Raw genomic sequence first — 27795 nt, 5'->3', positions numbered from 1 at the left:
ATGCGGGACTTAGGGTGTGACAACCTGGACTCAGATCCTGGTTCCACATCTGTGGGCAGAGTAACCATGGCCACACCTGTTAACACATATGTTTCAGCCTTGGCACCTTCACCCATCATATGCGGCGAGTGGGTGCACAGAAGAGACCCAGTGACAGGCAGCAGGTCAAGTACACAGCATGGTTTAGGCATGCATTAAGGACTCAGTAATTGACCTGCTCACTCTAGTAAGGGCTGCACTTGGTAGGAAGGAACAGTCTGGCAGGTTCCCCTCAACCCTATGCTATGTGAGATCAATGCTGAGGGGAGTTTGGATTTGCTCACCCAGCTGCCCTCCCGGGCCAGTGACCAGGCTGTCAGCCATCACCAGCAGGGCAGGGCCAGGAGCTGCTGTGTGGTCCCAGGGCCTCACCAGCCCCCTGGGGTGCCACTCAACATGCAGGCCACAGGCTGGGAAGGTCCAGCTCATGCTGGTGGGAGCAGCCGGGCAGAGTGGACAATCCCCACCTGCACCAGGTAGAGGAGGCTCTCTAAGCACCCTGATGGCACTGGCTGCTTGTCACACACTCATGGAGACAGAAGGTTGGAGCGAATCCTCATCCATCTGACGGATGTATCAGTTCCACCGAGTACAATCACAGACAGTTACCAGTGAAGTTGCAAGAAAAGGTGACTGAATTCCTCTTATGTCTTCTGAGGTGCACAACTTCTAGAAGTGAGAGAGTGTGTAGCCTTTCTCAGGAGCCCAAGCCAATTGTAGAATATTTAAGATCAAGATAAAAGATATGTACACATTATTAAAATCAAAAACAAAATCATAAGAACAGTAGCTCTCGCAAACAGAAACTATTCACAATTTCTATACTCAACACATTACATATAACATTTTCTAAAATTAATTCAACCCATGTTGAGTAAGTATCAGCTTCATCACAGATTAAATATATTAAAACAACCCACAGCCAATGGTAGGAAAACAAGTAAGTGAGTTGTGCTACACCCACATGATGGGCTGTCAGGTAGTTACTAAATATCTTTCCACAGAGTATTTAACCATAAAGATACATCAGGGATAGATCAATATGCAAAATACAACTTCAGGAGCACATTGTACAATTAGAACACGAAATCAGGTGGAGGGTATCCCAACTGTGTATCGTGTGTCTAAGAAAAAGAGCTCAGTAGACTATACCGAAAAAGTGTGGCACAGTCCTCGGGGCAGGTTTGTGGGTCACTCTATTTTCTTCTTTACATTTCTCCATTTTATCTAAATTTTGTACAGTAAATGTAGCTTTTATAATTAGGGGGAAAAAACTGCACTAAGAAACAGAGAAAAATCTGAACAACAATTTTCTCTGTGGGCCTGCATGTAGTGTGAAACTTGTTTCAGACGCAAAGGGAGGCCAGGAAGCAGGCCCACAGACACCGGCCCTGACCTCGGCCTGCACTGACCTATGAGGACGTGAACTCAGAGAGGAGCCAGGCAGGATCACACAGCAAGTGGCACCGAAACACCTCACACCCAGGAGGGGGCAGTGTTCCGAGACTGGCTGAAGGGGCTGCGAGCACAGAGCATGCTCTGCAGGCTTCCTGCCTCTCCTCACCCCTGGGCAAAGGGGACACTGGCAGGGTGCGGGGAAACAGGGGAAGGATTTGGCTTTTTCCTCCTGACTGTAGACACGTCAGCCTCTCCCTGCAGTGATTTCTGAACTTTGAGGTATTAAAGCACCAGCATATTAGTACATCATCTCTGCAACGTCCTGAAATAAAACAGTGACTATTTTTTAACTGAAATAAATGAATTGTTTTTAAAAAAAGCTAGTTTGCATTTTTTTAAATTTGTCTTAGTTGATTTACAAAGTTATGTTAGTTTTGCTTACTTTTTTCTCCATTATAATTTTATATTTTACTGAAAATATAAAGACTTATGATTGATAAAAATTCACTGTTAAATCTTTTATTTGTAAATATTAGAAAAGAAAGTTATTTTTGCTATCTCAACTTTTTATACAATTTCTTTTAATTGTATCTGTGTTATTAACCATATAATAATCAATAATGCAAATTGATATAAAGTAACATGCATTTACAAAGTCAAACAAGTTAGACTGAAATATCATTTTAAGAATTATTTTTATTTATTGGCATTTATTTTGAAATATTTTCAAAATAGACGTGATCCTTATTTTGTCTACCTGTAGATTCAATACCCTTTAACATAGCATTTATATAATCATATCTTACTTCTTACATTTTAAAAAATGTATCCTTTTCTTAGTACTTATTATTATTTTTTAGGATAAATATATAGTTACCATTCCTTCTGATTCTTTGAATGCCTTGTTATTACTTTGGCTTAACTACAAACATAACAACCTTAGTGGTAACACAATTATAGAATTATAATATTTTTCCTCAAAGCTTTATAGCTATTTCCATAATATTTTGTGGCTAGTCAGTCTTTAATAGAAGAAGACAAGGCTATTCTTTGTTTTCTCTATAGAAGTAATTTTGTTTATATTTTTTTCTGGTCCACTTTTAAATTTAACATTTTGAAAAAGATATAGATATATATCTACTTTGCATTATAATTAAGCTCTAAACATGGTATATTCTTTTACTTATATTGATATGCCTATTTCCCTGCCCTGGGAACAAATCTGGGTATCCAACACTTTGGCACATTTTCTTGGTTGTTCTCTGATTGCTAAGAGTCAGGTCATACCCATGCTTTAGCTACTGCGCTAGATGACTGAATTTCTAATGCTATTTCCTTCTTTTGAGCTGCAGTTTCATTAAATTTATGTATTATTTATTGTAGAAGCAAATAAAAGCGTATATTTATAGGTAAATGGCATAAGTTTTAGTGGAAAGTGGAGATCACAATACAAATGTTTAGTTGATATAGATCTTTACTCTAAATAATGACGAAATTTTTTGATAAGTTGCCTTCCTGCTTTCCTTCCCTCTTCTTTCTTTTTGATTGGTATTTTTGGCTCTAAAATTTATTTTTGTGGCAAAATCTTATTTGAATTGATACAGACATGAAGGATACACACACACACATAAATGTCTATATAAACTCTGCTAAATAAATAATCATAAAATCCCTGTTCCTCGAATCAATCCAAAATATTTTAAGAATGCTGCTTTCCTTGGATTAAACTTAATTCTTCTCCTCACTTATTTATTAAGCAGCATTCCTTTGTCATGCAGTGACTATAGCCTTGTTCTTCCTGCAAGTAATTGCGTTTTATAAATTTGTAAGCAACCAGAGTGATTTCAGAATTTGTTAAAGATTTACAAAAAATTGACATGATCTTAACCACATGCTGCTATTGCCAATATGCCCTTTAGAGTGATGTTTTTACTAAAAGCAATGTCTGACTCCTTCACATTCCTACAATAATGGCCTTAATATTATACTACAAAAGATGACATCTTCAAATAAAAAATGTCTAAGTCTATAATAACATTCCATGAATTCACTTATTACACAATATTAACAAACTACTTAAAGAATGATCAAAACCATGTAAGATATTATTTCTCATGTATTGGAAAAAATAATATGATGAAGTAAATTAAATCTAATAGTGCTAAAACATTCAAAGCCTTTCCAATGTTAAAAACTTTAAATATAAAATATTCTACATCAAAAATAGTTTCAGAAATGTTATAAATGGTGAGAGGGTGTATATATCATATATAGTTTTCTGTTTATGAATTTGATTATATTATAGCAATGGAACAGTGTAATATTAAATTTTTAAAAATGCAAATCAATTGAAGATATAAATTAACCTCAAATTTGGGTTGTAAATAACTTTATATTTAGCTTTCAGTTTTCTTTGTGTTTTTATATCATTTCAGGAAAGTAATTATCATATATAAGTGTACAAATCTGAGTCTTTAATATGTCTCAATCTCAAGAGTTCTAAAACCCCTCAATTTCCTTCTTTCATTCCTTCCTTCTTTTCTCCCTTCTTTCCTATTCCTTTATTGGTAATTTTGGGTAAAAAAGTTAATTGTTGGCAATAATTTATCAGAACTTTTAATGTGAATGAAGGATGAGAGATATATACATATATACACACACACATATAGTGATGATCCAACTTGGAATAAATATTCCCATATTTCTATGAAAAATTATGAATGAATTTAACTATAGTATGTTATTCCTTAACATTTTTCAAAATATACAGTATATGTACTTACAACTTTATACTGTGAACTTAATTGTTTAATATCTACCTTCATGCATGGAAGAGTTTTTATGTTATTATAAAGTATACTTTAATAATGTGATAAAGGAGAATTACATGGTGTTAAGAAATGTTAATGTAATGGGCTTTATGAATTCACAAATTAGCTGAGCACTGAGAGTGATTGGAATTAGATAGGCAAATCTCTTGAGGGGAGTAGGGGATTGATGTGCAAAAGATTATTTCTAAGAGTGAGAATAGCATGTGTATGGCCCTGTAGCATGAGGGAACATAGTAAGTACGAGGATTGTAAGAAGTATATCTATGGTAATGATCATGAAGCTGAACAAGGAGTGATTTGAGGCAACTAACAAGGGTAAGGCCAAATGTATAACAGTCAGCATATTACAGCAGGCTGTCCGGCGAGCCGGCCCTCCGCTCGCGCTGCGGGGTGGGCAAGCCCCCCGCGGGGGTCTCGGGCTGCCAGCCCACTGTCCCGCCTCCCAGCCACCCGCTAGGCGTCGTCCGGGGACGCCCGTCGCCAAGAGAGACCCTCAATCACAAGTCACCCCGCCCTCCCCACCCTCCTCGCCGTGCCACGCAACCCCGCCCCCGAACCGCCTTCCGATCTCCCTGCAGTACCCCTCACCCCTCGCCGGGAAGAACGCAGTGGTTCCAGCAGCCGTGGCGGCTCTTTGAGCCCAAGGGGCGGGAGCGGCAGCCATTGGCGGAGGCCGCTGCCTCTGGCTGTCAATCCCGCGGCCCGGCCCCGCCCCACCGGCGGAGCGTGGCAGGACGCAGCGCCGCGGGGGCTGTCGGGACGGCTCCAAGATGGCCGCGCGCTTGGGGTCCGCACCTGCTGGCGGCCCCGAGCCCCGTTCACTGCCACCGCTGCTGACCAGAGCCGCCGGTCGGCCCGGCGACTCCGGGGGCTGACCACGCGGGGCGGGAGGCCGCCATGGCGACCCTGGAAAAGCTGGCGAAGGCCTTCGAGTCCCTCAAGTCCTTCCCGTGGCCGCCTCCTCCGCCTCAACCCCCTCAGCCGGCACCGCAGCCACAACCGCCGCCGCCGCCGCCCTCCCAGCGCCCTCAGCCGGCACTGCGGCCTCAACCGCTACCGCCGCCGCCTCAGCCACCTCAGCCGGTACCACCGCCGCCGCCGCCGCCTCAGCCCCCTCAGCTGGCACCACAGCCTCAACCGCCACCGCCACCCGCCCAGCGCCCTCAGCCGGTACCGCCGCCGCCTCAGCCCCCTCAGCCGGCACCGCAGCCTCAACCGCCACCGACGCCCGCCCAGCCGTGGGTCAGGAGCCGCTGCACAGACGGTGAGTCCCTGCGGGCCCCTCCCCAGCCCTGCGCGGGTCTCCGTCCCTCTTTCGGCCTCCCCCGAAGGCCCCGACGTGGTCCGGGCCCCAGGCCTCAGCTTTCCCGGCTGCAAAACTCGGGAAGGAACGGGGCTGTGTTGTGATCCGAGGCCGCGCGTCCCGTTCGGCTTCCTTTGGGCCACTCCCCACCCCTCTCCTTCTCCGGGCTAGGTGTAACATTTTGTCTTCCCTTTTCAACTGAGGGTTTAAAACAGTGTTTCAGATAACTGTCAAAACGCTATGCATGCAAAACCCTAGGTTAACTTAAGGGAAGGAGTAGGAGAGAAGAGGGGATGGAGCGAAGTTCACTGCTCACTTCTGTGGGGGTGGGTTAGATGGTCACAGTGGTGAACGCTTAACTGCTACATGGCCCCGTGCGCTTACCAGCATAGTCGTTACTGTTACTAACCCCGGACAGCACTGGTGTTAAGGAGGCATGACCATGGAACAGGTGCTCATTGAGCTTAATTTTACACAAACAGTAAGATTTCCAAGGAATCAAGACAGGTAGTAAATGCCAGCTGCAGAGGACAGCTTCTGCAGGGTTGGGAAACAGCATGGCATGATCAGAACTTTAGTTTGACTGGCTTGAAATGTAGAGGGAAAGGGAAACTTCACACTGATGAATCAGAGAGGAGATAGCTGTTTTTATTAAACTAAAATGGTTAAATGAGCCTTGTTGGTTAATGATTTGCCTTAGCAATGTGAATTTGGATTCTGCAAGTATTTTATAAGTTCTGTAAGAAGCTTGTTTTAAAATTTCAGAACTCTTAAGGTATTAGAAGTTCAATTTTTTTATAAGAGTTTTTTAAAAAGTATTTATTTAACTCAATTAGAACGGAGTTCCTTTAACATAGGAGACTTTATTATCTCATGTATTAATACCCTCTAGAGGTACACAATGAAAAATGTGATTTATAAACAGACACATACAGACACAAGGAAAACAGAGCATGCAGCTTCAGTAACAGTTTAAGAGAAAAGTCAGAAACAGAAATTTTCCCTGGTCAAAATATCAAAAAAAGCACCTGGGGCTTATATCCCTTAATTGATTTGAGCTCTAAATGGACAAAAACACAATTTTTTTTAAAAACTTGCTAAAAACAAGATTCTTTTTCACGTTGAATAATTTTGAAGTTTAAATACATACCAACAATAGAACTATGAGGGAGGAAAAATATAAAATACTGATTTTTTTTTTTTAATCTCACTGTAAGGTGCATTCTTAAATACATAGGAGAGAACTGTCATGATTTGCGTGACTCGCTTGCAAATAGTTCAACAGTATTAAAAATGATTGAATTTAGGTGGTGGGCATATGGGAATTTATCATCCTATTAAACAGTTTTCTGTACTTCTGAGACTTATAATAAAACATTGGAAGGAACCTGTTAGACATAATGCTCTATGTGAAGTAATTTGTTCCCTTTGTGAAATTCTAGGAAGGTTAAAATGCATGTTCATAACATCAAGAAAATCACAAGCATTTAAGATGTAATCAGAACTACCTGAGGATCTGTGAAACTTGGTGAGTTGGTGAATTTTTTAAAATGTCTTAAAACATTTTGTTTTTACAAAGATTACAGGAGTAAGAGAAGATAAATTTTAATCAACTCTTAATATTTTTTTCCTGGTTGATGTGATATAATTAAATGTGGGAAAAAAAGGTAAATTCTAAAAGGAGACACTACCTTGATGGTTTTCTATGGAGGAAACTCAAGCAGGAGGAAGTTTAATTTAAAAACATAAATTACTGCTCTTTGTAATACATTCTAAGTTGTCATCCTTTTGAATGCCTTCCTTTCCAGACAAGTGTGTTATTCTGGGAGATCATCAGGACTTCTGGGTATTTGGAGGTACTGACCTAACCAGTGGAACTGCTGATTTATAAGAAGTTGTCCAGAATTTTGGAAAACTGATTAGTAGAGGTAAATAATGTTTCCTTGGCAAGTGATGACAGAAAGTGACTTGAGTGAACTTTACTTTGTTTTTAGGCTGATGTACCTAACCATGTATGTTAACAATGATTACAGGCTGGAGACCGAGAAGAACTACCATTTTTGCCAGCTGGGATGCAGAAAAATTTGGACTTCTGGGTTCCACAAATGGGCTGATGTAACTGAGACAGAAAACGTATCTTCTTGGTCAACATGTATCTCAGGGTAATCACAGATATTATTACCTGATATTGTTTTAATTTGGATAAATACTCAGGAAAATATAAGAAATAGAGTTTGTTTTTGCTTTTACATCAGTTTGGCAAAACAAAACAAACAATTACTAAGCACAAAACAATTTTTTCATTATTTTTAAAATATTTTAGTTTCTATTTATATTTGTTTTGTGATAAGTAAGTAAAATCTGTAAGCTCAGAAAATAGTCAAACCTAGGAAGCTGCTTCTGACAAGTGAATTAGCTTATTGAAAATCTGATATAGATCCTTGGCATTAATTTTCAAGTTTTTACAGTTTCCTTGAATTTCTTCTATCTAGGAAAACAACATGCTCTTTTAAGATGACTATACTCTGATTATAGTCTCTCCTTTATGGATTCCATACTAAATTGTAACCATAGGTATATTTTACCATTTACAAAAGTGCCTGATTGGGAAGTATAATACAATGATTTTGTAAATTGAATTACTCTAAAATTTCAAGGATTTATTTTTAATTCAATTATGATTAATTTTCATTTGTCACTGGCTCTTAATGCTTTATTTTAAAGTGTCTTTCATTGGCCCCCTTCTTTCGTCTTCTTCCCTTAGGCTCTCTGTCCAGTAACTCTAAGTTCTTACATGTTCATGGTAGTCTTGTGTATTTTTTTAAAGGCAGGTGCACCAAAAAGCACTTTCCTGTGACTATCCTCTATTTTGTTCATCATTTATGAGTCTAAATTTTATAGAATTGATTTAAAGAATGTCATATCTTTCTTAACATTGTGTCTGGTTTTTAAAATGCTTTCCTTCTGACTCATTTCCGCATACTTTAAAATAATAATATGAATCAAATAAGTATGGGAATAAAATCACAGTTACTTGTATCACATTTGATTCCATTTATATTGCAAAGTCTTATTATTATGTTGGTGTTATGAACATGCATTTCATAATACACTTATTTAGATGAATTAGATCTTATTCATTAAGGTCATTTACTTTTAGAAATATATAATTTCTTGTGAATACATGTATATAGAAATACATGTGTCTTTCTGTAATTTAAGCAGCTTAAAATACAAATAAAATAAATCCAAGATACAAGATAATATGCCTTTCATTAATTTAAATTCATGTGAGTTAAAAGACAATTTGAATATTGTTTCCCATTTTCTACTAGCTTCTTGATCATATTCAGCTGCACATTTACCTTTACATATAGTTAAGGAATCTTTTTTATTTCTACTGTAGCTCTGTCATAATGGAAACTCTGCAGCAGATTCAGCTGTCATCTGTCCCATGTGGCCAAGTGCAGAGGTGAGAATTCTCATTTGTGGGATGACTACTCACAGCTTTAAATGTTTTTACTGTAACTGCTCTTATAAGGTAGCAAGATAGAGAGAGAGAAAAACAGAGAGAAGAAAAGTGTTCTCTCTGCATATTCCTATGTGTGTGATGGCATTAGTCTTCTGCTGTATTTTTCTAGAATGTGTGTGCTTGTGTGCATGTATGTGTGAGAGAGAAATGTCTTGTCTTTGTCCTAATAGCCACTCTTCTCTCCCTCTAGTTTTTTCTCTATCCTCCCCTCCTTTCTTTTTCTTTTTCATCAATATCTTCTCTTTCAAAAAATTCTTGATAAATCAAATTTCCAACTTCCTCACTTTTAATATGGTAAAGTTACTTGGATCCCCAACGTCAAGGGATCTCGTACTTTAATGTCTTTAAGGATTGCCAGGGACACCTTTTAAAAATACAGATTTCCAAGCCTTACTTTGAGCAGTTCTCTTCCAGTAGACCCAGGGTGAGGCTGAGCATCTCCGAGACTTCCCCCTTCATATTATGGTGCAGGGGATCAGGGGCAGTTTTCCTCTGGGTCTCCCTGCTGTTGCTATGAAAAGTGGCTACAGCATCACTAATATTTTTCTTTCTTGTTTTAATTGCATTAATATTATCAAGCAGTTAATAGTATTTTCTTAAAATGATGGTCAAAGGCATAGGCATTTGATTTATAATGGTATCTGCAAACCACTCTTTTACTGAATTAATTTGTTTGTTTTGCTTGTATTTCCACAATTGTAAATGCTGTGAGTTAAGTGACTGCTTTGCTTCAACTACAGGAGAATGTGAAAACACTCCAGGAGAGAGAGGTTGCATATATCAATGCAGACTCATACACAGAAGGTAAATTTTATTTCAGATTGTCATTAAATAGTATACCAGTATTTAAGTCTATCAACTCCAACTCATAAACTAGGATTATCCTCTTTCTAAGAGATGCCTCAATAATACCTCCATTTTTCCATTTTACCAGAGAGAACATTATTATGTTTCAAATGAATCAATATGATTCATAACTAAGCTATTGATCCTAATTTCTTTAGTATATTTACCATTTGCCTATCTTGGATTACTACTTAAAACTTTAGTACTTTTGACATTCTTCCTGTGGAGCTATTTTTAAAAGTTGGGCTAAAGTATTTCATACAGAAATAGTTCCTCTATGTATTGGAACAACTCTGAAATAATCACCCACTACAGACTTCCTTTTTACCCTGACATGTGACATGTGCATCTGTAGGCTTTCATCGTATTATGGTTATTTCTAGGTAAGTGTCACAGGACACATGTTAGTTACTGACACTCTCTAGTCTAAAGTCTTGATATTGAATTGAATGAATGAATAAAAACATGAACATTATGGCCTTACCACTTCCTTTGCCATAGACCCCTTGGTACTGCTGCTGTAATGAGCAATGACCCTGTTACTGCAGGAGCTGTGGCCTTAGCAGCAGAGTCCCCCTATGCAGTCTCCTATCCCGAGTGTGTGCTGCAGCCTCTCTGGCTCCTGAAGAGTTATTTCCACCTTGTGTTTTAGTTATAGCCAGACTGTCTGTCGGTCTGTCTATTTATCTACCTACCTATCTATTCTAAAATTTTATTTATTTGTTTTTACTGAAGTACATTTGATGTGTAATATTAGTTTCAGGTGTACAGCAAAGTTACTCAGTTATATACATATACATATACATATACATATACATATACATACACTTTTTTTTAGATTCTTTTCCATTATAGGTTATAATAAGATACTGAATAAAATTCCCTGTGCTATACAGTAGGTCCTTGTTTATCTGTTTCATATATAATAGTGTATATCTTATTCCTGAACTCTAACATATCTCTTCCCTTCCCCCTTTCCCCTTGGGTAACCATAGTTTCTTTTCTATATAGTGAGTCTATTTCTGGTTTGTAAATAAGTTCATTTGTATCATTTTTTTGTTTGTTTACATTCCACATATAAGCGATATAATTTGATATTTGCCTTTCTCTGTCTGACATACTTCACTGAATATGATAATCTGTAGGGTCCACCCTATTTTTAATTCTCCAGGAATGATGCCTTCATATTGAAATCTGTTATATCTTGTTTATAATTAGAAAATAAAGTTAGAATTAAATACAGGTTTGAAGTCCATTTGGAGGTATTAAAATACTCTCTTATTTATTTTGCAGGCAATTATACTTTCAGAGTTGACTGTACACCCCTTCTTTTCCAGTTGGTATATAAACTGACAAAAGAGGTATGTAAATAGATCTGTCATAATGTTTTCTGATGAGTAGATAAATCAATAACTTGTTTTCTAAATTACTAATATTTAAACTGGTGACAGACAGCTGATTTGTATAAATAACAAATCAGAACGAGCTTTAATACACTACTTATGTGACATAACTATGAGAACAGTAGTGATAGTCTCTGTTCTAATAATAGTTCCTAATAATTGTATACATTTGTTAAAATGTGCAGGGTCTATTGTTTCATGGGGCAGAGTCTCTTTGATATAACAGAAAGAATACTGAGCTGGGATGGGGAAGCCTTGGCTGTGAAGATTGCCTTGGCTATTCATTCATTCATTCATTCATTCATTCAGCAAGTATTTATTGTGTGGTTACTATGTATCAGGTCCTATGAAATGAATTCTAGCAGCAACAGTGATAAAAGGACAAGGTTACTGAATCCAAATACTTTGTAATCTAGAGAGGCCACAGACCTGTAAATGAGGACTCATACTTCACTTGAATATTGGATACTATATACAGTGGAGGACAGTTGTGGAAGAGAGAAGCTAAGACCCTCGGGTAGCTGGTGAGGTTGGAAAGCATTAGAAGGTGTTCACAGAAGGATTAGTGTTTAGGCTGTAAAATTGAAGGATGTGAAAGTGGGGAGAAGGTTTCTCCTCAGAGGACACAGGACCTAATAAAGACGTGGATGTGTGAAAGAACATTTCCCGACCTCTGGGTAATGCAATATAACCTAAATGTAAGGTGTTGGTGAAAAAGCTGGTAAGAAACGGGGCCTGAAACATAGGCCTAAATGTTCATAAATCTGGTGATGGAGAAATTAAAGAATCTTTAACAAGGTTGTACATTACCATTTTTTTTCATTAGAAAAATTACTCTGTATCAGTGCAGTGAATAGGTTAAGCTGTAGTAAGTCTAAAAGCAAAATGGAAATAATTCCACATACTTATTTAGCAGACAGGAATTTATAAATACTAGTTATTGATGTAAAAAGTACTCTGAAAATGCTAATGCACTCTGAATCTCTAAAAATTATGTGATCTACTCATTGAGTATATGTGTGCTTCATTTAAATAACCCCCCATTATAGAATTTAACTGTAGAAATGTTTCTTTCAAGTAGGTATCACTTAGATGACAGTGGGAAGTAGATGTCACACCTCTGTGGTCCTCTTTCCCAATCGCCCTTCATCTTGCCCTGTCCTTTTCACTGTTAGTGTCTTTAACATCTCATCCTCCCAAGTGAGCATCCTCCCATGCCCATCACAAATCCCACCATACTGGGAAGCTTAGGTCCTTGATCCTTTTATTGAAATGTCCCATAAAAACATCTAATCTAAAAGCACACTGTAAAGACAGCCCTTGTTTGGGAATCCTTCTCAGGAGATACATTTACACTCTGTCCTACAGAGGAGGCTCCTGCATTTATAGGAGGGTTAGTAAGAATTTTAGGGCCAAGAAGGAGAAGCTTAGGTCTATCCCCTTTGTACATTTATTTAATAAGTATTAAATGTGTAACTGGTTACCATAGTGACAGGATAACTCAAACATAGATTCTGCTATTAGTGTGTTACCTGTGTAGCCAGGAGAGACTATGATCAAGAATTTTCAAATCCAAGATAGAGATTAAAATCACCAAAGTGAATACCGATAAAAGAGTGCGAAGCAAAAAATAAATATCTTAGTTTATTATTTTACATGTTGGAATTAAACAGCCTGCTTAATGGGCAACTGCATACTTTTTTCCCATTTTACAGCCTCTTTTATGTTAATTTGAATTTAATTTTCATGCCACTTTATATACAATATATTTGTCTTTCAGAGTTTTTGTTTTAGGTAGGTTTTTAACAGTTTAACTGGGAAATTAAAATGTATCTTTAGAAGTTACATTATCAGGATGAACTAATTAATTGTTCAGAGAGAAGAGTGAGATTTTATAATCTTGTTTAATTTGATTGTCAGTGGAGGAATCAGACATCATTCATCTGGAGAAATGCTATTGGTTGCTGAGGGCTCAATCCTGAACTGGATGATTTGATTTAGAGACATTTGGCCCATTGGCTTCACCACCAATTCGTCCATCCCTGAGTGAAGGTGGGAATCCTTCTATTTTCTACAAATGTTCTTTGCTAAACACGTGAGCCTTGTTCCACCTTTGGAGCCTTGCGTAAGTCGGTTTACCTTTCTGCACCTGAATATTCTCATATATAAAATCAGTTTGACCAAGACAATCATTATGAAACTGTGCTCCAGTGCGGTGCCTCAGCATCTGGTGCAGGGTCAGGGTGGTGGACACTGAATAGGCAAAGCTCTAGCTTCCACACATGACCCCACCTCTTCCTCAGATGAGTAGTGTCTATTGTATTTCTTTTATATAGAAGAAGCTTCCACTGCTGTATCCTTCCCCCACCCTTAAAAAATTAAGAAACCACTGGACTAGACCATCTCTAAGGTCCCCACTTAGCTCCAAACTTTTCACTACTATATATATATATTTTAAATGAGGTTTACAAGGAGAAGTTGTGGGTGATATTCACAAAAACTGTATTGGAAATCTGAAAGCTTGTGTTCTGCTTCTGATTCAGACCTTTTTAAAAAATTTTCTTACTTTTAGCAAGTCATTTAACTACTTCTTAGCTTCAATTTTCTGCTCTTTGTGGGCACAGAATTAGATACTTGAAATAGACAGTCTGTATTCTTCAGGTTTCTAGTAAGTTTTAGAAATATTTGTTAGGGGAGCTAAAACAGATAGGGCTTCCACTGTGCATGCAGCAGTGCAGTTATGTTTTTACCTTTTTAGAATTAGAGATTGAGAAATCATTTCATTTGAAAACAAAATGATTCCATTTATTTTTTATGAAAAGTTTAAAAACCACAAGATTAGATTATAAATTGCCCTTTATTTCTGAAATTTAATATATTTATTTATACAGATTAAGTGGTACAATGAAGACTGCAGTACAGAATTTCTTTCTCTTATAATATAGTGTGTTATAGTTTTCTTTGCTTCATGAAGGAGCTGTATGAAGCTTGTTAATAACAACACAGTATATCTTTGATAGAGTTCAACTTTTCTTCTTTTTTCCTTTTTCTTCTTAGTCTTTCCAAATTAGGATAATTGTGGTCTCTGACTTTTTTCCAGTTAAATTTTTGAAATATATTTTTATTTTTTACATTCTACAATCACTTTTGACTTTTGGAATTAATATAAGATAGAGACAGGTAGGCAGACAAAACCAAACACTAAATGATAGTATTTTCTTTTAGGAAGTTAAATTTTGGTTATAATTATGCCAGGGGGAAAAAAAAAAACTTCCTAAGACAGTGGAATCTACTGACAACTTTAAAAACTACGTCAGTTTATGCGAGTCATGCCTCCTTTCACAAGCATGTCGTTATTAACAGGAAGTTTGTTGGCTGTGATTTATTCTGTGTTCCTATTTTACAGGTTTATTTAATGCTTTTGGTGAAAATCATGACAGCCACATAGATTTTAAGGAGATATCCTGTGGGTTATCAGCTTGTTGCAGAGGACCTCTGGCTGAAAGACAGAAATGTAAGTGTGTTAAACATCACAAAATTTGGAAGCTATATACAGAGAAAAAAATTAGCATCCATTCATGAAAAAAAATCAACTGATTAAGGCCTGAATTCTCATCCCTTTGGCAAATAGCAATCTCTTGCTCAGGTTTTACTGAGGTCAGTGTAAAAGTTCAATCATCTGTTGTTTTTTACTGTGGAGTAATTTAAGATCATTGTTATTAATAATGGTTGATTTTCCAGGTGAATGTACAATTCATGATAAATGAACTACATCAGTCATGATGTGTTTTAAAATTTTAAGCATATAGAAAATATTTTCTGGTAGTTTATATAGAAAATTTGTCATGCTTAACTTGAATTCCAACTTATTTTCTATCACTGTGTATATTGATATTTTATTAGCAAAATTAAATTTATGATAAAACAATTTTATTAAATAGTAAATTTATCTTTTAAACCTAGCTAAAATATTATAGCATAATTTATAAGCATATTACATTAATAAATCTTAACCATATTTGGTTAGGAAAATGCAGCAGTTTACATTTAATTAGAAACTAATTCTTATATATTCACTAGGGTCATTATCACTGCATCTTTCTAAAATACAGCTTCACAAATACTGCATATTTTGGGTATGATACTTAATAGTTCAATATTCTTTAGTAATGTTGTACTGTGATGTACTCAGTTAATTTAATAGCATAATTAATACATAATTATTACACACACGGGTGTGTGAAGTAGATAATTATTTAATCTTAAAAATTTAGATTTCTTTTATCTTCCCTGATAGTATACCATTACTCTAACCTGGCTTTGTGATAGATTATTTGTTCACATTAAAGTTCTGGTATTAAAGAGGCTGAAGTCTTTGTTTCTCAATTGAGGTTAATTATTGTCTTAAATTTTTTTTTAATTTATTTTTTGCCAGTGGACTAGTGGAAGTTAACCAACTAGACTAACTAGCAATTTTGCTGATATTGATGTTAATTAGCAAAGTGCTGATATTTCGGATTTTTAGCTTGTTGTATATAAACTTCATTGAAGATTTGAGATTGTTCTTAGGCAAAAATATTGGGTGCACATTAATTACACTGGAGAGGCAAAATCTTTATACAGTCATCTCTCATTATCTGCTGAGGATTGGTTCTGAGACCCCCTCAGATACCAAATCCATGGATGCTCAAGTCCTTATGTAAAATGGCATAGTATTTGCATATAACCTATGCACATCCTCCTGTATACTTTCAATCATCTCTAGGTTACTTGTAATACCTAATACAATGTAATTATTTGTAAACACAATGTAAATGATATGTAAATAGTTGTCAGTGAATAGCAAATTCAAGTTTTGCTTTTGAGAACTTTCTGGGAAAATTTATATATATATATTTATATAATTTTTGACCTATTGTTTATACCTGTGAATGCAGAACCAATGGATACAGGGGGCTGACTGTACCAGCTTTTTGTTGATTCTTAATGTAGATGGAATATTTTCAACATTGTAAGAATCAACTCTGAAGTGATCAGTTTTAAATATTAGAAATTAATTTAAAAGCTTGAATTACCTTCTCAAAATCTGTGAGATATTGTATAGTAACTTGGCCCTTCTTTTTCAGTTTGCAAGAAATTTAACTTTAGATTTAGGTGAAGGATAGAGTTCTCTAAGCTGGCTAATGATATAAGGAGAGAGACTTGTGAAGTGTACAGGAATTCCTACAAGTTCAAAGGACTTTAATGACACAATCTCCTCCAAATAAGAACTTAATCCAGAATGTAATTGTTTGAGGAACTAAGTAATTTTACTAGGGCAGCTTGTAATAAAATGTATTATACTTCAGAATATGAAAGTAATTTCCCTCCATAAGAGTTTCTTTTCTTTAGTTTGCTTCAAGGTATTTGATGTTGACGGTGATGGAGTTCTCTCTAGGGTTGAACTGAGAGACACGTGGTTGCACATTTAGAGGTCTGGAAGGACAACTGCACCGATGATACCCTGGTAAAGTCTGATTGTATACATCTTCTTGCATGTAAACTTCCAACAGGAACATAGAGTGAAGAATTTTTTAAAACAGGTTGAGAAAAAGATTTCTTACTACTTCTAGGTTCTATATTATGCTACTCAAAATATTCATAGCCAAAGATGCAAAATTGGGAAGAGAATTTGCCTTAGAAAATTTAATAAGCTGAATGTATTATGTAAAAAAAAATGAAACCACTGGAAAATTGTCATAAATTTTTAACACAAACAAGCAATCTATTTCTGTAATTAAAAAAAAAAAAAGTTGCCCGAATATACTTTATACTTCAGCTACTGGCTAATAAAAATGATACATTTTCTTTCCTAACTACTGATTTGGGTTTCTGGTTTTAAAGGAATTACATGTGGATCTATCCTACATTGTAGAAGACACATAGAATGCGCATGATACCACAAAGGTGAGTCCAGCAGAAACTAATTTATTCTTTTATAAAAATACATTATATTCTGAATTGGTATACATACCTTACATATACATACTTGAATCTCTTCTACATCATCCCTGCTAAATGCTTATTTGAACCTGTGGTTACAATACCTCCAATTTGTCCCTAAAGAAAGCCCATTCCACCTTTAAACAACTCCATTAAGTGTTATTTACATAAAAACATTATATTTTATAAGCTAGGCATTTTATAAAATTTAAGTAGAGACAGCCCTTGACATCTGTAGTTTATAATCTTTACTTCTCCCATTTTAATACATTATGGTAAGACAAAACTTATATTGAGCAAAAGAAGCCACAGAATAAAAGAACACGTTGTACAATTCAATTTATATGAAGTTTCTAGAACAGAGACAGAACTAATGTTAATAAGTGTTACAATAGTGATTTTGGAGATGGGTGATTTAACTGGGAAGGACCATAGGATATTTGTGATGATATAAATTATTTTTTATCTCAATCTAGGTGGTGTATATAGTTTTAAAAATTTTTTTTCAATAATATTGGTGAGGGTCTGTCCTAAGTTCTTTAATAGCAGCCAGAATAAGTGTATAATAGCAGAAACAAGCATGTACTTTACAAAGAATAAAGCCTTGAATATTTTTAGTTTCACAACATTTATTGAAGATATTATAATAGGTTTGCCTTAATGTCTATGTATCCATGTGAAACTGAAGATAATCCATATATGTGAGACACATATGAGTTAATTTGACCCTTTCTATTCAAATGTTGACATGTACCAAGTAGCAGATGGTAGGATGTAGACCATAGTGGTCTTATACAGGCTTAGAAAAATAAGTAACATTTTTTTTTCAATCACAAATCCAGAAAAAATCATCATAGTTTTATTAACTGACACTCAATAGAAATAAATAATAGAAATGAATTTTTCAGGGCTTGATCTTTGTTTGGGAATCCAGATAACCGTCTTCATTTACTTTTCTGCCCAAAACTAAGGTAGCCATTTCTATTTGGTATATATGAAAACAGAAACATAGGAAAGTTTCTTTTAGGAAATACCTTATGTAGAGATACAATTTCCATCGCCTTTTTTCTGGGTATTTGATAAGTATGGAGGTTATCATTGCTGTCTATTTTTATGTAAGACCGAGTTTCTTCTTATGGCTGTACTTTTTGAACATTAAAAAAAGATCATTTAGCTGCTCCATCTCCGTGTAACCATAATAATGAAATGGTAAAAATTTAGAATAGAATTTGGACCTTTCAAACAAACCTATTACCCATATTCACTGGTGACTAGTCTGTGACAATATTACCCATTATTTTGTACCATTACATTGGTATTAATATACTTTTATGGAAGTTGCATCATGAAAGCCAATACTTACCATCACAGTGATTTAAAATCTTTTCTTATAATAAATGGTATTATATATTGAATGAATACATGAATATCATTAATAATAAATATTATTAAATATCATTAAATAATAAATCATTAGATAATAAAAATATAATTAAGTAATAAAAGCTAAGAACATTATTATTCATCTAGGATTGTTAAGGTGATTGTTCAAAACATGAAGTAAGAAGCATTTGGTTATATTTTTGCCTGCCAAGAAATATTGTCTACTGTATATAAATGTAATTTTTGGTACACTATGACACCAAAAAAAAAAATACTTCTTTATTCAACTTGTGAAATTAATGTTAAAATTTATTTTGAGGAAATGTTAATATAGATATTCATTTATTATATATATTTAGTTCTTTTAAATCTCTTAAGAAGTCTAATAATATTGCCAGATGTTTTAAAGAAGATCGTAGAAAATTGTTAGGGTCAAAGTGCATAATCCAGAGAGTTTGGAAAGATGCTTTCAAAGTTAGTAAATAGTCCTTTTTCCCTACCCAGAACCTTTTGTGGGTTCTGTTAGTAAACTTCACCTTGAACCAGAAGATACTGTGAATTATTTCCCAGGTCTTACTGGAGGAAGATTTTTGGTGATAAATTGCCCACGTTATGACTCACTACTTCAGAGTTTGGTTAGTTTTGAACTTATTCTTGCTGGCCTACTTTCAGATGAACACATAGCATCTACATTAAATCATTAGTTTTCTTTCAGACAAATGACCATTGCAAGTTTAATAAAACAGATTTTATTCAAATAATATAAGAAGATGAAGATTTAAGATATTCTTAAACATTGTTTCTCTTTCAGAATGGCCATCTTAACTCTAGAGGAATATCAGATCTGGAGTGTGAAAAATGTTCTTGCCAATGAGTTTTTGAATCTACTTTTCCAGGTATTTTTAAGGTAGGTGACAGAGACCGAGGGCAGTGATACCAGTAGTTCTACATCTTTTCCATTATGTAGTAGTTAGACAACTAGACTACAAAACCATATATTGTCAAAAGAACTGCATTAACCTGTACACCACCTTCAGATTGTAAGTTAGAGCGTGCGTGCTTCTCAGAGTCACAATATGCATGATAGGAAAGTAGAGTATAGCTGATAATGTTTATCTTAATAACTCATGATAGAGCAGATTGTAAACACATAGAAAAGAATTTAAAATGTAAAAGCCATTATAATTTGCTATTTTTCTTTACTTTGTTTTTTTAAGACCCTTCCTAACAAGTAAGGCAGTGTGGACAGAGACATAGATCATAAGTCGGCAGCTGTAAATTTTTCACAAAGTATACAATCTTTCCAGTTAGGAGGTTATTTTAGATGCAAAGCTGTTTCTTAATTTTCTTTTTTTTTTCTTTTTTTTAATTTAATTCTTTAGAAGGCCCAAAAAAGATTGAAGGAGAAAGGAGGAAAGAAAAGCTGTCTGGGGTGAACATGAAATCATAAAACTTGCCAGATTTTAACTATTTTCCCAGTTAAAGTAGTTCTGTTTGCTCCAATTTAAAGAAACAACTTATAGTTTCCCATTTTTCATAGTTCTTCATAAATATATGTTGATTTAATAGTATTTTACAGGGTGTGAGTAGGGACAGACTGGAAGTTCAAGATTTGTAAATACTGACAGGTATATATAGACTAGATAAACAAGTTTATACTGTATAGCACAGGGAAATATATTCAAGATTTTGTAGTAGCTCATGGGGAAAAAGTATGGAAACAAATATATGTATATTCATAAAGTACTGAAAAATTGTGCTGTACACCAGAAATTGACACAACATTGTAAACGGACTATAACTCAGTAAAAAATAAAAATAAGATAAAACTGTTAGAACACTATAAAAAAGTAGTATTTTAGATTTTTCTTATTTTATTCTCCTTTTCTTATAAAAGCACCCCTATGAAGATCAATAAGGCTTGATATCTTTATATCTATCATGATCCTCCATTGTAAATACAGAGTAACCTGCCTGTGACACAGCTATGTTAGAATAAATGAAAACTGAACTCTTCCTGACAGCTAATAATTAATGTATATTTAAAGCATATGAAATCTTATAAGCCTATGATAGCCATTTAAATCAATCAGTTGCTCCACTGTCAGTTACCAGCCAGGATCTAAGTTGATGTCTTTATAAAATATAAATAGATATAAAAATAATATAAACCTACTATAAACAGAAATGACTTGCTTAGTAATATGAAAATTGATCAGCTATTTTTATCTCATTTAAAATGATGTCCTCAATGACTTTAAGTTATCATTAATTATATAAACATTTTGACCACTTAAGTTTGTGTCTGAGTCACCTTGCAGATCTTACATAGCAAAGCATTTTGAACTTTTATATTGCCTTTCCTATTTTCTCATGTTTATCAGGGACTTGCATAGGCACTATTTTTTCTAGGACTGTATAAACAGATGTATGCCTGAGATTTTCTTTTGTGTCTGTGTTTCTAGCATTATATTACTAACAAATTTTTTTGTTTGTTATCAATCTAATTTTTTTTCTTGGTATATATAGTCCTTTCAGCCCTTTCAAATATATATGTATGTAGTCAGTTTACCATTTTGTGTCAATTTCTGGTGTACAGCACAATGCTTCAGTCATACATGAACATACATATATTCATTTTCATACTCTTTTTCTCCATAAGTTACTACAAAACAGTATTGGATATAGTTCCCTGTGCTACACAGTATGAACTTGTTTATAAATTGGGAGTTTGAGATTTGCATGTACTAAATATTAACATTACATTTTATGATGCTTACTTTATCCCATATTCAGACATGCTTTTAAAACTTAATTTTCACTTAATATATAAGTAATCTGACTTACTCTAAATTATTTTATTTTCTGTCTGTTTCTAAAATAGAATTAGCTAGTAAATTCAGTGATAAATGCTTGAATTATACTTTTATTTTATTTGCCAAGATCCCACTCCTGGCTGACCATTTTGGGTATTTAATTATAAAGTAAGTAAATGTCAGTAGAATTAGGAAACCATTCCTGTGGTAATATTATTTTCAGTCCTTTCAAATAAACTCAGTGCCCAATATTTTGCAGAGGAAGCATTCTACACATGATGAGGATTTCTATCTTGTACGTTTGTCAGAAAGCTTCAAATGTTAAACAGTTTGATAGACAGAATAGTGCACCACACTGACCCCTACCTATATCCATGCTCTAATCCTGAAATCTGTGAATATGTTATTTTACATGGCAAAGGGGAATTTGCAGATGTATCAGGTTATGGACTCTGAGACAGGGAGATTAGCCTGGATTATCTACATGGGCCTAGTCTAACAACAGGGGTCCTTAAAAATTGAAAAGCTTTCCCAGCTGTGGTCAGAAAGATATGAATTTGGAAGAAGGATTAGAAAGCTATAAAGCTGTTAGCTTTGAAGATAGAGGAAGGGACATGGGTAAAGAAATGTGGGTGAACTCTAGAAGCTGGAAAAGACAAGGAAATATATTCTTCCTTTGACCTACAGAAGGGCATACAGCCCTGCTGACATCTTGATTTTTAGCCAAGTGATACCTGTTCCTGACTTGACCTACAGAACCATAAAATAATAAGTTTGTGTTGCTTTAAGCTGCAAAATTTGTGATAATTTGTTACAGCAGTGATAAAAATAAGTATAGGGGAAGTAATCCAACTTTATGTATTGGAGGGCTCAGCATTTTAAAGATGTCAGTTCCCCTTCAACTGATTCAAAGATTTATATGTGCACATCAAAATCCCCAAAAGTTAATTGTTGTTACTGTTTTTTTGTAGAACTTGACAAGCTGATTCTAAATACATAGAGAAGCGTGAAGGGCCAACAATAGCCAAGATGATATTAAAGAACAATATTAAAGGACTTAGTAAACAACATTAAGTCTATGTGATAACTACCTAAAGTTAGACATATAGACCAATGGAACAGCATTGAATTAAACTCTGTACCATACATGAACAGTAATTTTAGATAGATTATAAATCTAATATATTTGAAACATAAAGCAAAGCATCTGGGTGAGGGTAAAGCTCAGGTGGAATGTGTGCTTAGCATGCATAAGGTCTTGGGTTCAACTCCCAGTACCTCCATTAAAATAAATAACCTAATCCTGCACCAAAATAAAGCATCTAGAAAATAGTGTAGGAGATATTTTAATGACTTTGAAGTGGCAAAGAGTTCTTAAACAGGACACAGCATGAAACATAAGAGTTTTAAGTTGGACTTCAGTAAAATTAAGAATTATTTTTATCAAGAGGTACCATTAAGAAAGTGAAAAGCTAAGCCACACGGTGGGAAAATATATTTGCTATACCTATATCCAACAAAAGACTTGTATCTAGGGCATATAAAGAACAAAAACCAGTGGAGAAAAAGGCAGAACCTCAATATTAAAATATGCAAAATAATTGAACAGGTGCTTCACATATACACAAAAAAATCCACATAAGCTATGAAAAGGGGCTGACCTCTTTAGTAATAATGGAAATACGTACTAAAACCACACTTGGAACACCATTAGACATCCACTAGAATAGTTAGTTGTTAAGTGATATGAAGCATTGCTGAGGGCAACAAGCAATGGGGACTCTTTATGCATGGCCAGTGGGAATATAAATTCTTACAAATACTTTGAAAATAGGCTTTTTGAATGAAAGTTATATATGTGTGTGTGTAGGTATATATATACACACACACACATACACATACACACTCACCCACAGCCTATTACCAAGGGTAACCCATGTGTGTACCCTTCAGAAACTTCTACATCTGAGCAACAAAGGACATACAGAAAATTCCCATAATCACTATTTGCTATACCCCCAAATAGAAAAGGACCCAAACACCTGTCAACAATAAATACATAACCATAAGTGGTGGCACATGCATACAAGTTGTATACTTTAAAGCAATAAAAATAAATATACTAGTTTACAGAAAACACTAGTGGATGAATCTTACATAATGTTGAGGGGAAAGTACGGGACCAAAAATTTCAAAAGCAAAAAAACCAATCCATGGTGGCTGAATTTAGGATGGTGAATCCATCAAAGGTGTGCCATAGTATCTGGGAAGAAACCCAAATTGGAACAGCAATGCCCTGTTTCTTGACTGGATGAAGGTTACATAGATGTGTTTACTTTGTTAAAAATCACTGAGCTGTATACTTAAGATGTGTTCACATTTAAGCATGTATATTATATTTGCATTTTTTAAAAAAATGTTTGCTTGCAAAAAAAGATATCCAAAGCCTAAGTATTTATCAGTAGGAGAATGGATAAAACAAATGATAGTATATTCAAACAATGGAATACTATTTAACAATAAAAAAGAATCAACTACTGATACAAGGATAAACCTCAAAAGCCTAATTTATACATTTCATTTTCAGGTAAATTTTAACTCAGAAGGTAAACAAAACTGTAAACAGGCATGTGCCCTGGGGGGAGGTGTGCTGTAGCCTTTGTCTCCTCAGACCTGTGCCATTACTGGCACATCTCGCAAGAAGAGAGGCAGGGCTCAGCCACAGCTACCATCTCCTCCTGTGCATAGTGCCTGGACGGGGGCGGGGCTGAGGCCTGAATCTGCACGTGGGGGCTCCACAACATCCTAGGCAGGACTCAGACTTGTTTATTGCCCGAGGCAGAGAGGATCTTTCTACCCTGACACCTCAGAGAACTTGTGCTGCCAAGAGAAACAAGGAGCTCAGATTTGGCACAGAGTGTAGGCAGGGCTGTTCCGCGGTCTTCCCCGAGCCCACCTACAGACCGCCTACCCGAGGCAGAGCAGGCAGCTGCACAGAGCAGCAGAATGACCAGCACGAGGAGAGGGCAGGTGGGCAGTCACCCACCTTCCTGGCAGGAACACAGCACCTTACCACGGTGCTGGGACGGGGTTTGATCTGCCCACCTGCCTGCCCCCAGCACAGCATCTGTGGCATCAGGAGGGGGAGTGACCTGCCCACCCACCGGGTAAGAGCTCAGCTCCTGACCTAGTGTTAGGAGGGGACACAATCTTCTAGCCAACAGCCACTGAGAGCAGCACAGATGAGGGTGCCAACAGAAGGCCTATGAAACAGCAAGCCGAGTTTGCAAAGCAGGGTGAAGACACAAAGACCTCTCAATTAAATCATTAAGGGCACACCATCTCCAGGATAAGTAGGTAACTGATACTCCTTAAGCCACGGTGTGAAAGAGATATGAGCAATGTGAAGAAGCAGAGAAACCACTCCCAATTAAAAGATCAAGAGAAATCCCCTGAAAGCATAATCAAGGAAAAAGACATTGATGGCCTACTAGATCAAGGTTTCAAAAAAAGAGTGATCAAAGTACTGAAGGAACTAAAAAAAATAGTGTTTAGGGATATAAAATATGTCAAAAATGAAATAGAAACTATAAAGAAGAACCAAGTAGAATTAGTAAACTCATTGGCTGAGATGAGAGCTGACCTAAAGGCTGTGCAAAGCAGACTAGAAAATACAGAAGAACAAATATGTGATCTAGAAGACAAGACAACAGGAAGCACCCAATCAGAACAGCTGAGAGAAAGACAAATAAAAAACAATGAAAACAATATACGGGACCTATGGGGTAATATAAATTGTGCCAATCTATGCATAATAGGAGTTCCAGAAGGGGAAGAAAGAACAAAGGGGATTGAAAAGGTATGGGAAGGACTCATGACTGAAAACTTCCCAATCCTAAAGGAGGAATCATATCCAATCACAGGAGGCTTAGAGGGTCCCAAACAGGAAGAACCCAAACATACCCACACCAATGCATATCCTAATCAAGATAGCCAGAGTCAAGGATAAAGAAATGATCCTAAAGGAAGCAAGAGAAAAACAAAGAGTGAGTTACAAGGGAACCCCCATAAGGTTTTCAGCTGATTTCTCTACACTATTTACAACAGCTAAGTCATGGAAACAGCCTAAAATGTCCATCAGCAGATGACTGAATAAAGACGTGGGATATTTATATGATGGGATACTATTCAGCCACAAAAACTGACAACATAACGTCATTTGCAGAGACATGGATGCTCCTGGAGAATGTTATTCTAGGTGGAGCAGAACAGAAAGAGAAAAAGGAATACCATATGAAATCACTCATGTGTGGAATCTTAAATATATGCAAGGTCTTGTGGTAACTCACAGCAAAAAGAATGTGACAATGAATGTATGTACGTTCATGTATAACTGAAAAAGTGTGCTCTACACTGGAATTTGTCATAACATTATAAAATGACTATTACTCAATAAAAAATGTTTAAAAATAAGTAAAATAAAATATAACCTTTAAAATACTGTATAATGGGAGGTGTGATGTTCTAGTATCTGTTCTAAGAAGTACGTTAGACACACATAAGAATAACCAATGGTCAGAAAGATCACATGTTATCAGCTACCAACCCATGCAAATTAATGGCATTTAGGAGATATTCATATATGTGTGTACATATATAAAATATGTATTAGTATATATGTAAATCAAATAAAATATTATAATCTAATGTAAAAATCATATCAGCAAAAGCACTGTGCTGACATAAGTGTCTTGATGTAAATAGATTACAATTTTTTATTGAGTTGTCATAATGGGATATTATTGTGAACCAAGTGGAAGTTGTAAAAAAAAAGTCATCCAAAAAAAAAAAAATCCTGACTACATGAAAAGATGCACAGTTACTATAAGGCCTCTCCCCTTATTTACTATCAGTGTCAGAAAGTCTCTTGGAATAAGTTAGGAGAATTAAAACTCTTAACAAGACACAAAAATGCACTCTCTGTTAAAGAAAATAAACCAAAAGAAAAAACAAATGAATGGACAATTAAGATCCTACAGATAAAAATACCAATTTTTATGGGATATAGCCTTAAACTAAAAAATGAGATTATATTCTAATTTCACCTTTTGAATAAAAATATAGAAAATTTAGCTGAATACCTTCGTATTTTGCACTTATGAAGAAAAAAATGTATTTGCAATGATAAAACAGCCATTATCCTGCCTTTTGAGTATTCTAAAGTTTTAGGTTTGAATATATTTCATCTTAAATGGTCTTAAGCACTATGCAGTGGTTGGTGTTTTAAAAATACCACTGTGTGTGAAACTTCTAAAAGAGATTCAAAAAATTTATATTTTTGTAATAATTTAGTAATGGCCCAGATATTTTTAACAAGACTACTCACCATGGAATGGTGCAAGATTTTTTCGATGAGTTTATATTCACACATGTTGAAGATTTTCACTATATTATGAGAAAATGTCAACCATGGCAGTATTTTGACTTGAAAACGAGATAAGCTGAGAAGCATATTTTAAGTATAAAATAAATGATTGCATTCCTTTAAAGACAAGAAAGTAAAAGCATGATAAACTCTGACTTTGACACACTTAAAATATAAAAATTAACATAATGTGATTTTACACACTTCTCTTTAACTCTTACAGTGCTTTCTCAGCCCCTTTCCCATTACACCCGCGTCCCCGCTCCTGACCCTTGGTGTACACACCTCCGATCACACGGGGGAGGGGGACCCGAGCGGTGAGGACCAGGGGCGCGGACACTCACCCGCTCCCGGCGGGCAAGGAGAATAGTCGAAGCGGGCCCGCCAGCGCAACCGTCCCCTCCTGCCCAGACGGCCGGGGCCCCAGCTCGGTCAGGTCCACACACACCCCGGCAGGAAGCGGGCTCAGGCCGTGGGAAACCGGCGTAACTTCAGACAGCGGGCGGGGAGCGTCTTCCTCCCGCGGACACGCAGGCAGCGCTGTCCCGGAGCCTCCATGGCGCCGCCCGCTCAGTCCTGAGGAAAACAAGCTCCGCCCCCAGGGAAGATGATGGCTGCTGACGCGTACTGCACATGCGCACCACCACCTAAGACACGCTGGCTTCGCGCGCCCCCTCCAGGTCCTCGAGGGCGGTGCAGTATACTCAGAACTCACTGTAGAACACCTGACCCCTCCCAGCCAGGATGCTAAATCACTGGAAATCTCAGTGCCCTGGCCTCTTTGTTGATGGCACTGGCGATGCTCTCATCCAGCCATGCCTGCTCTCTTGCCTGGCA

The 27795-nt window shown here is 36.1% G+C and overlaps 1 protein-coding gene across 1 annotated transcript; it reads left to right on the top strand.

Moving 5' to 3' along the window:
* LOC141576785 (uncharacterized) lies at nt 1-27547 on the top strand. Its single transcript, XM_074360182.1, has 14 exons — nt 1-169; nt 4847-5532; nt 7014-7099; nt 7380-7499; nt 7605-7733; nt 8978-9043; nt 9844-9907; nt 11243-11310; nt 13273-13404; nt 14759-14866; nt 16744-16858; nt 17236-17298; nt 19529-19624; nt 25759-27547. Exons 1-3 carry the CDS (start codon nt 1-3, stop codon nt 7020-7022), a joined length of 864 nt encoding a protein of 287 aa, XP_074216283.1. The 3' UTR covers nt 7023-7099; nt 7380-7499; nt 7605-7733; nt 8978-9043; nt 9844-9907; nt 11243-11310; nt 13273-13404; nt 14759-14866; nt 16744-16858; nt 17236-17298; nt 19529-19624; nt 25759-27547.
* The last annotated feature ends 248 nt before the right edge of the window (nt 27548-27795 follow it).

Source organism: Camelus bactrianus, unplaced genomic scaffold (genome assembly GCF_048773025.1).
Source record: "Camelus bactrianus isolate YW-2024 breed Bactrian camel unplaced genomic scaffold, ASM4877302v1 HiC_scaffold_34, whole genome shotgun sequence".
NCBI classification, from domain to species: domain Eukaryota; kingdom Metazoa; phylum Chordata; class Mammalia; order Artiodactyla; family Camelidae; genus Camelus; species Camelus bactrianus.
The sequence above is the reverse complement of the archived record's forward strand: the minus strand, read 5'-3'. Positions and strand labels throughout refer to the sequence as shown.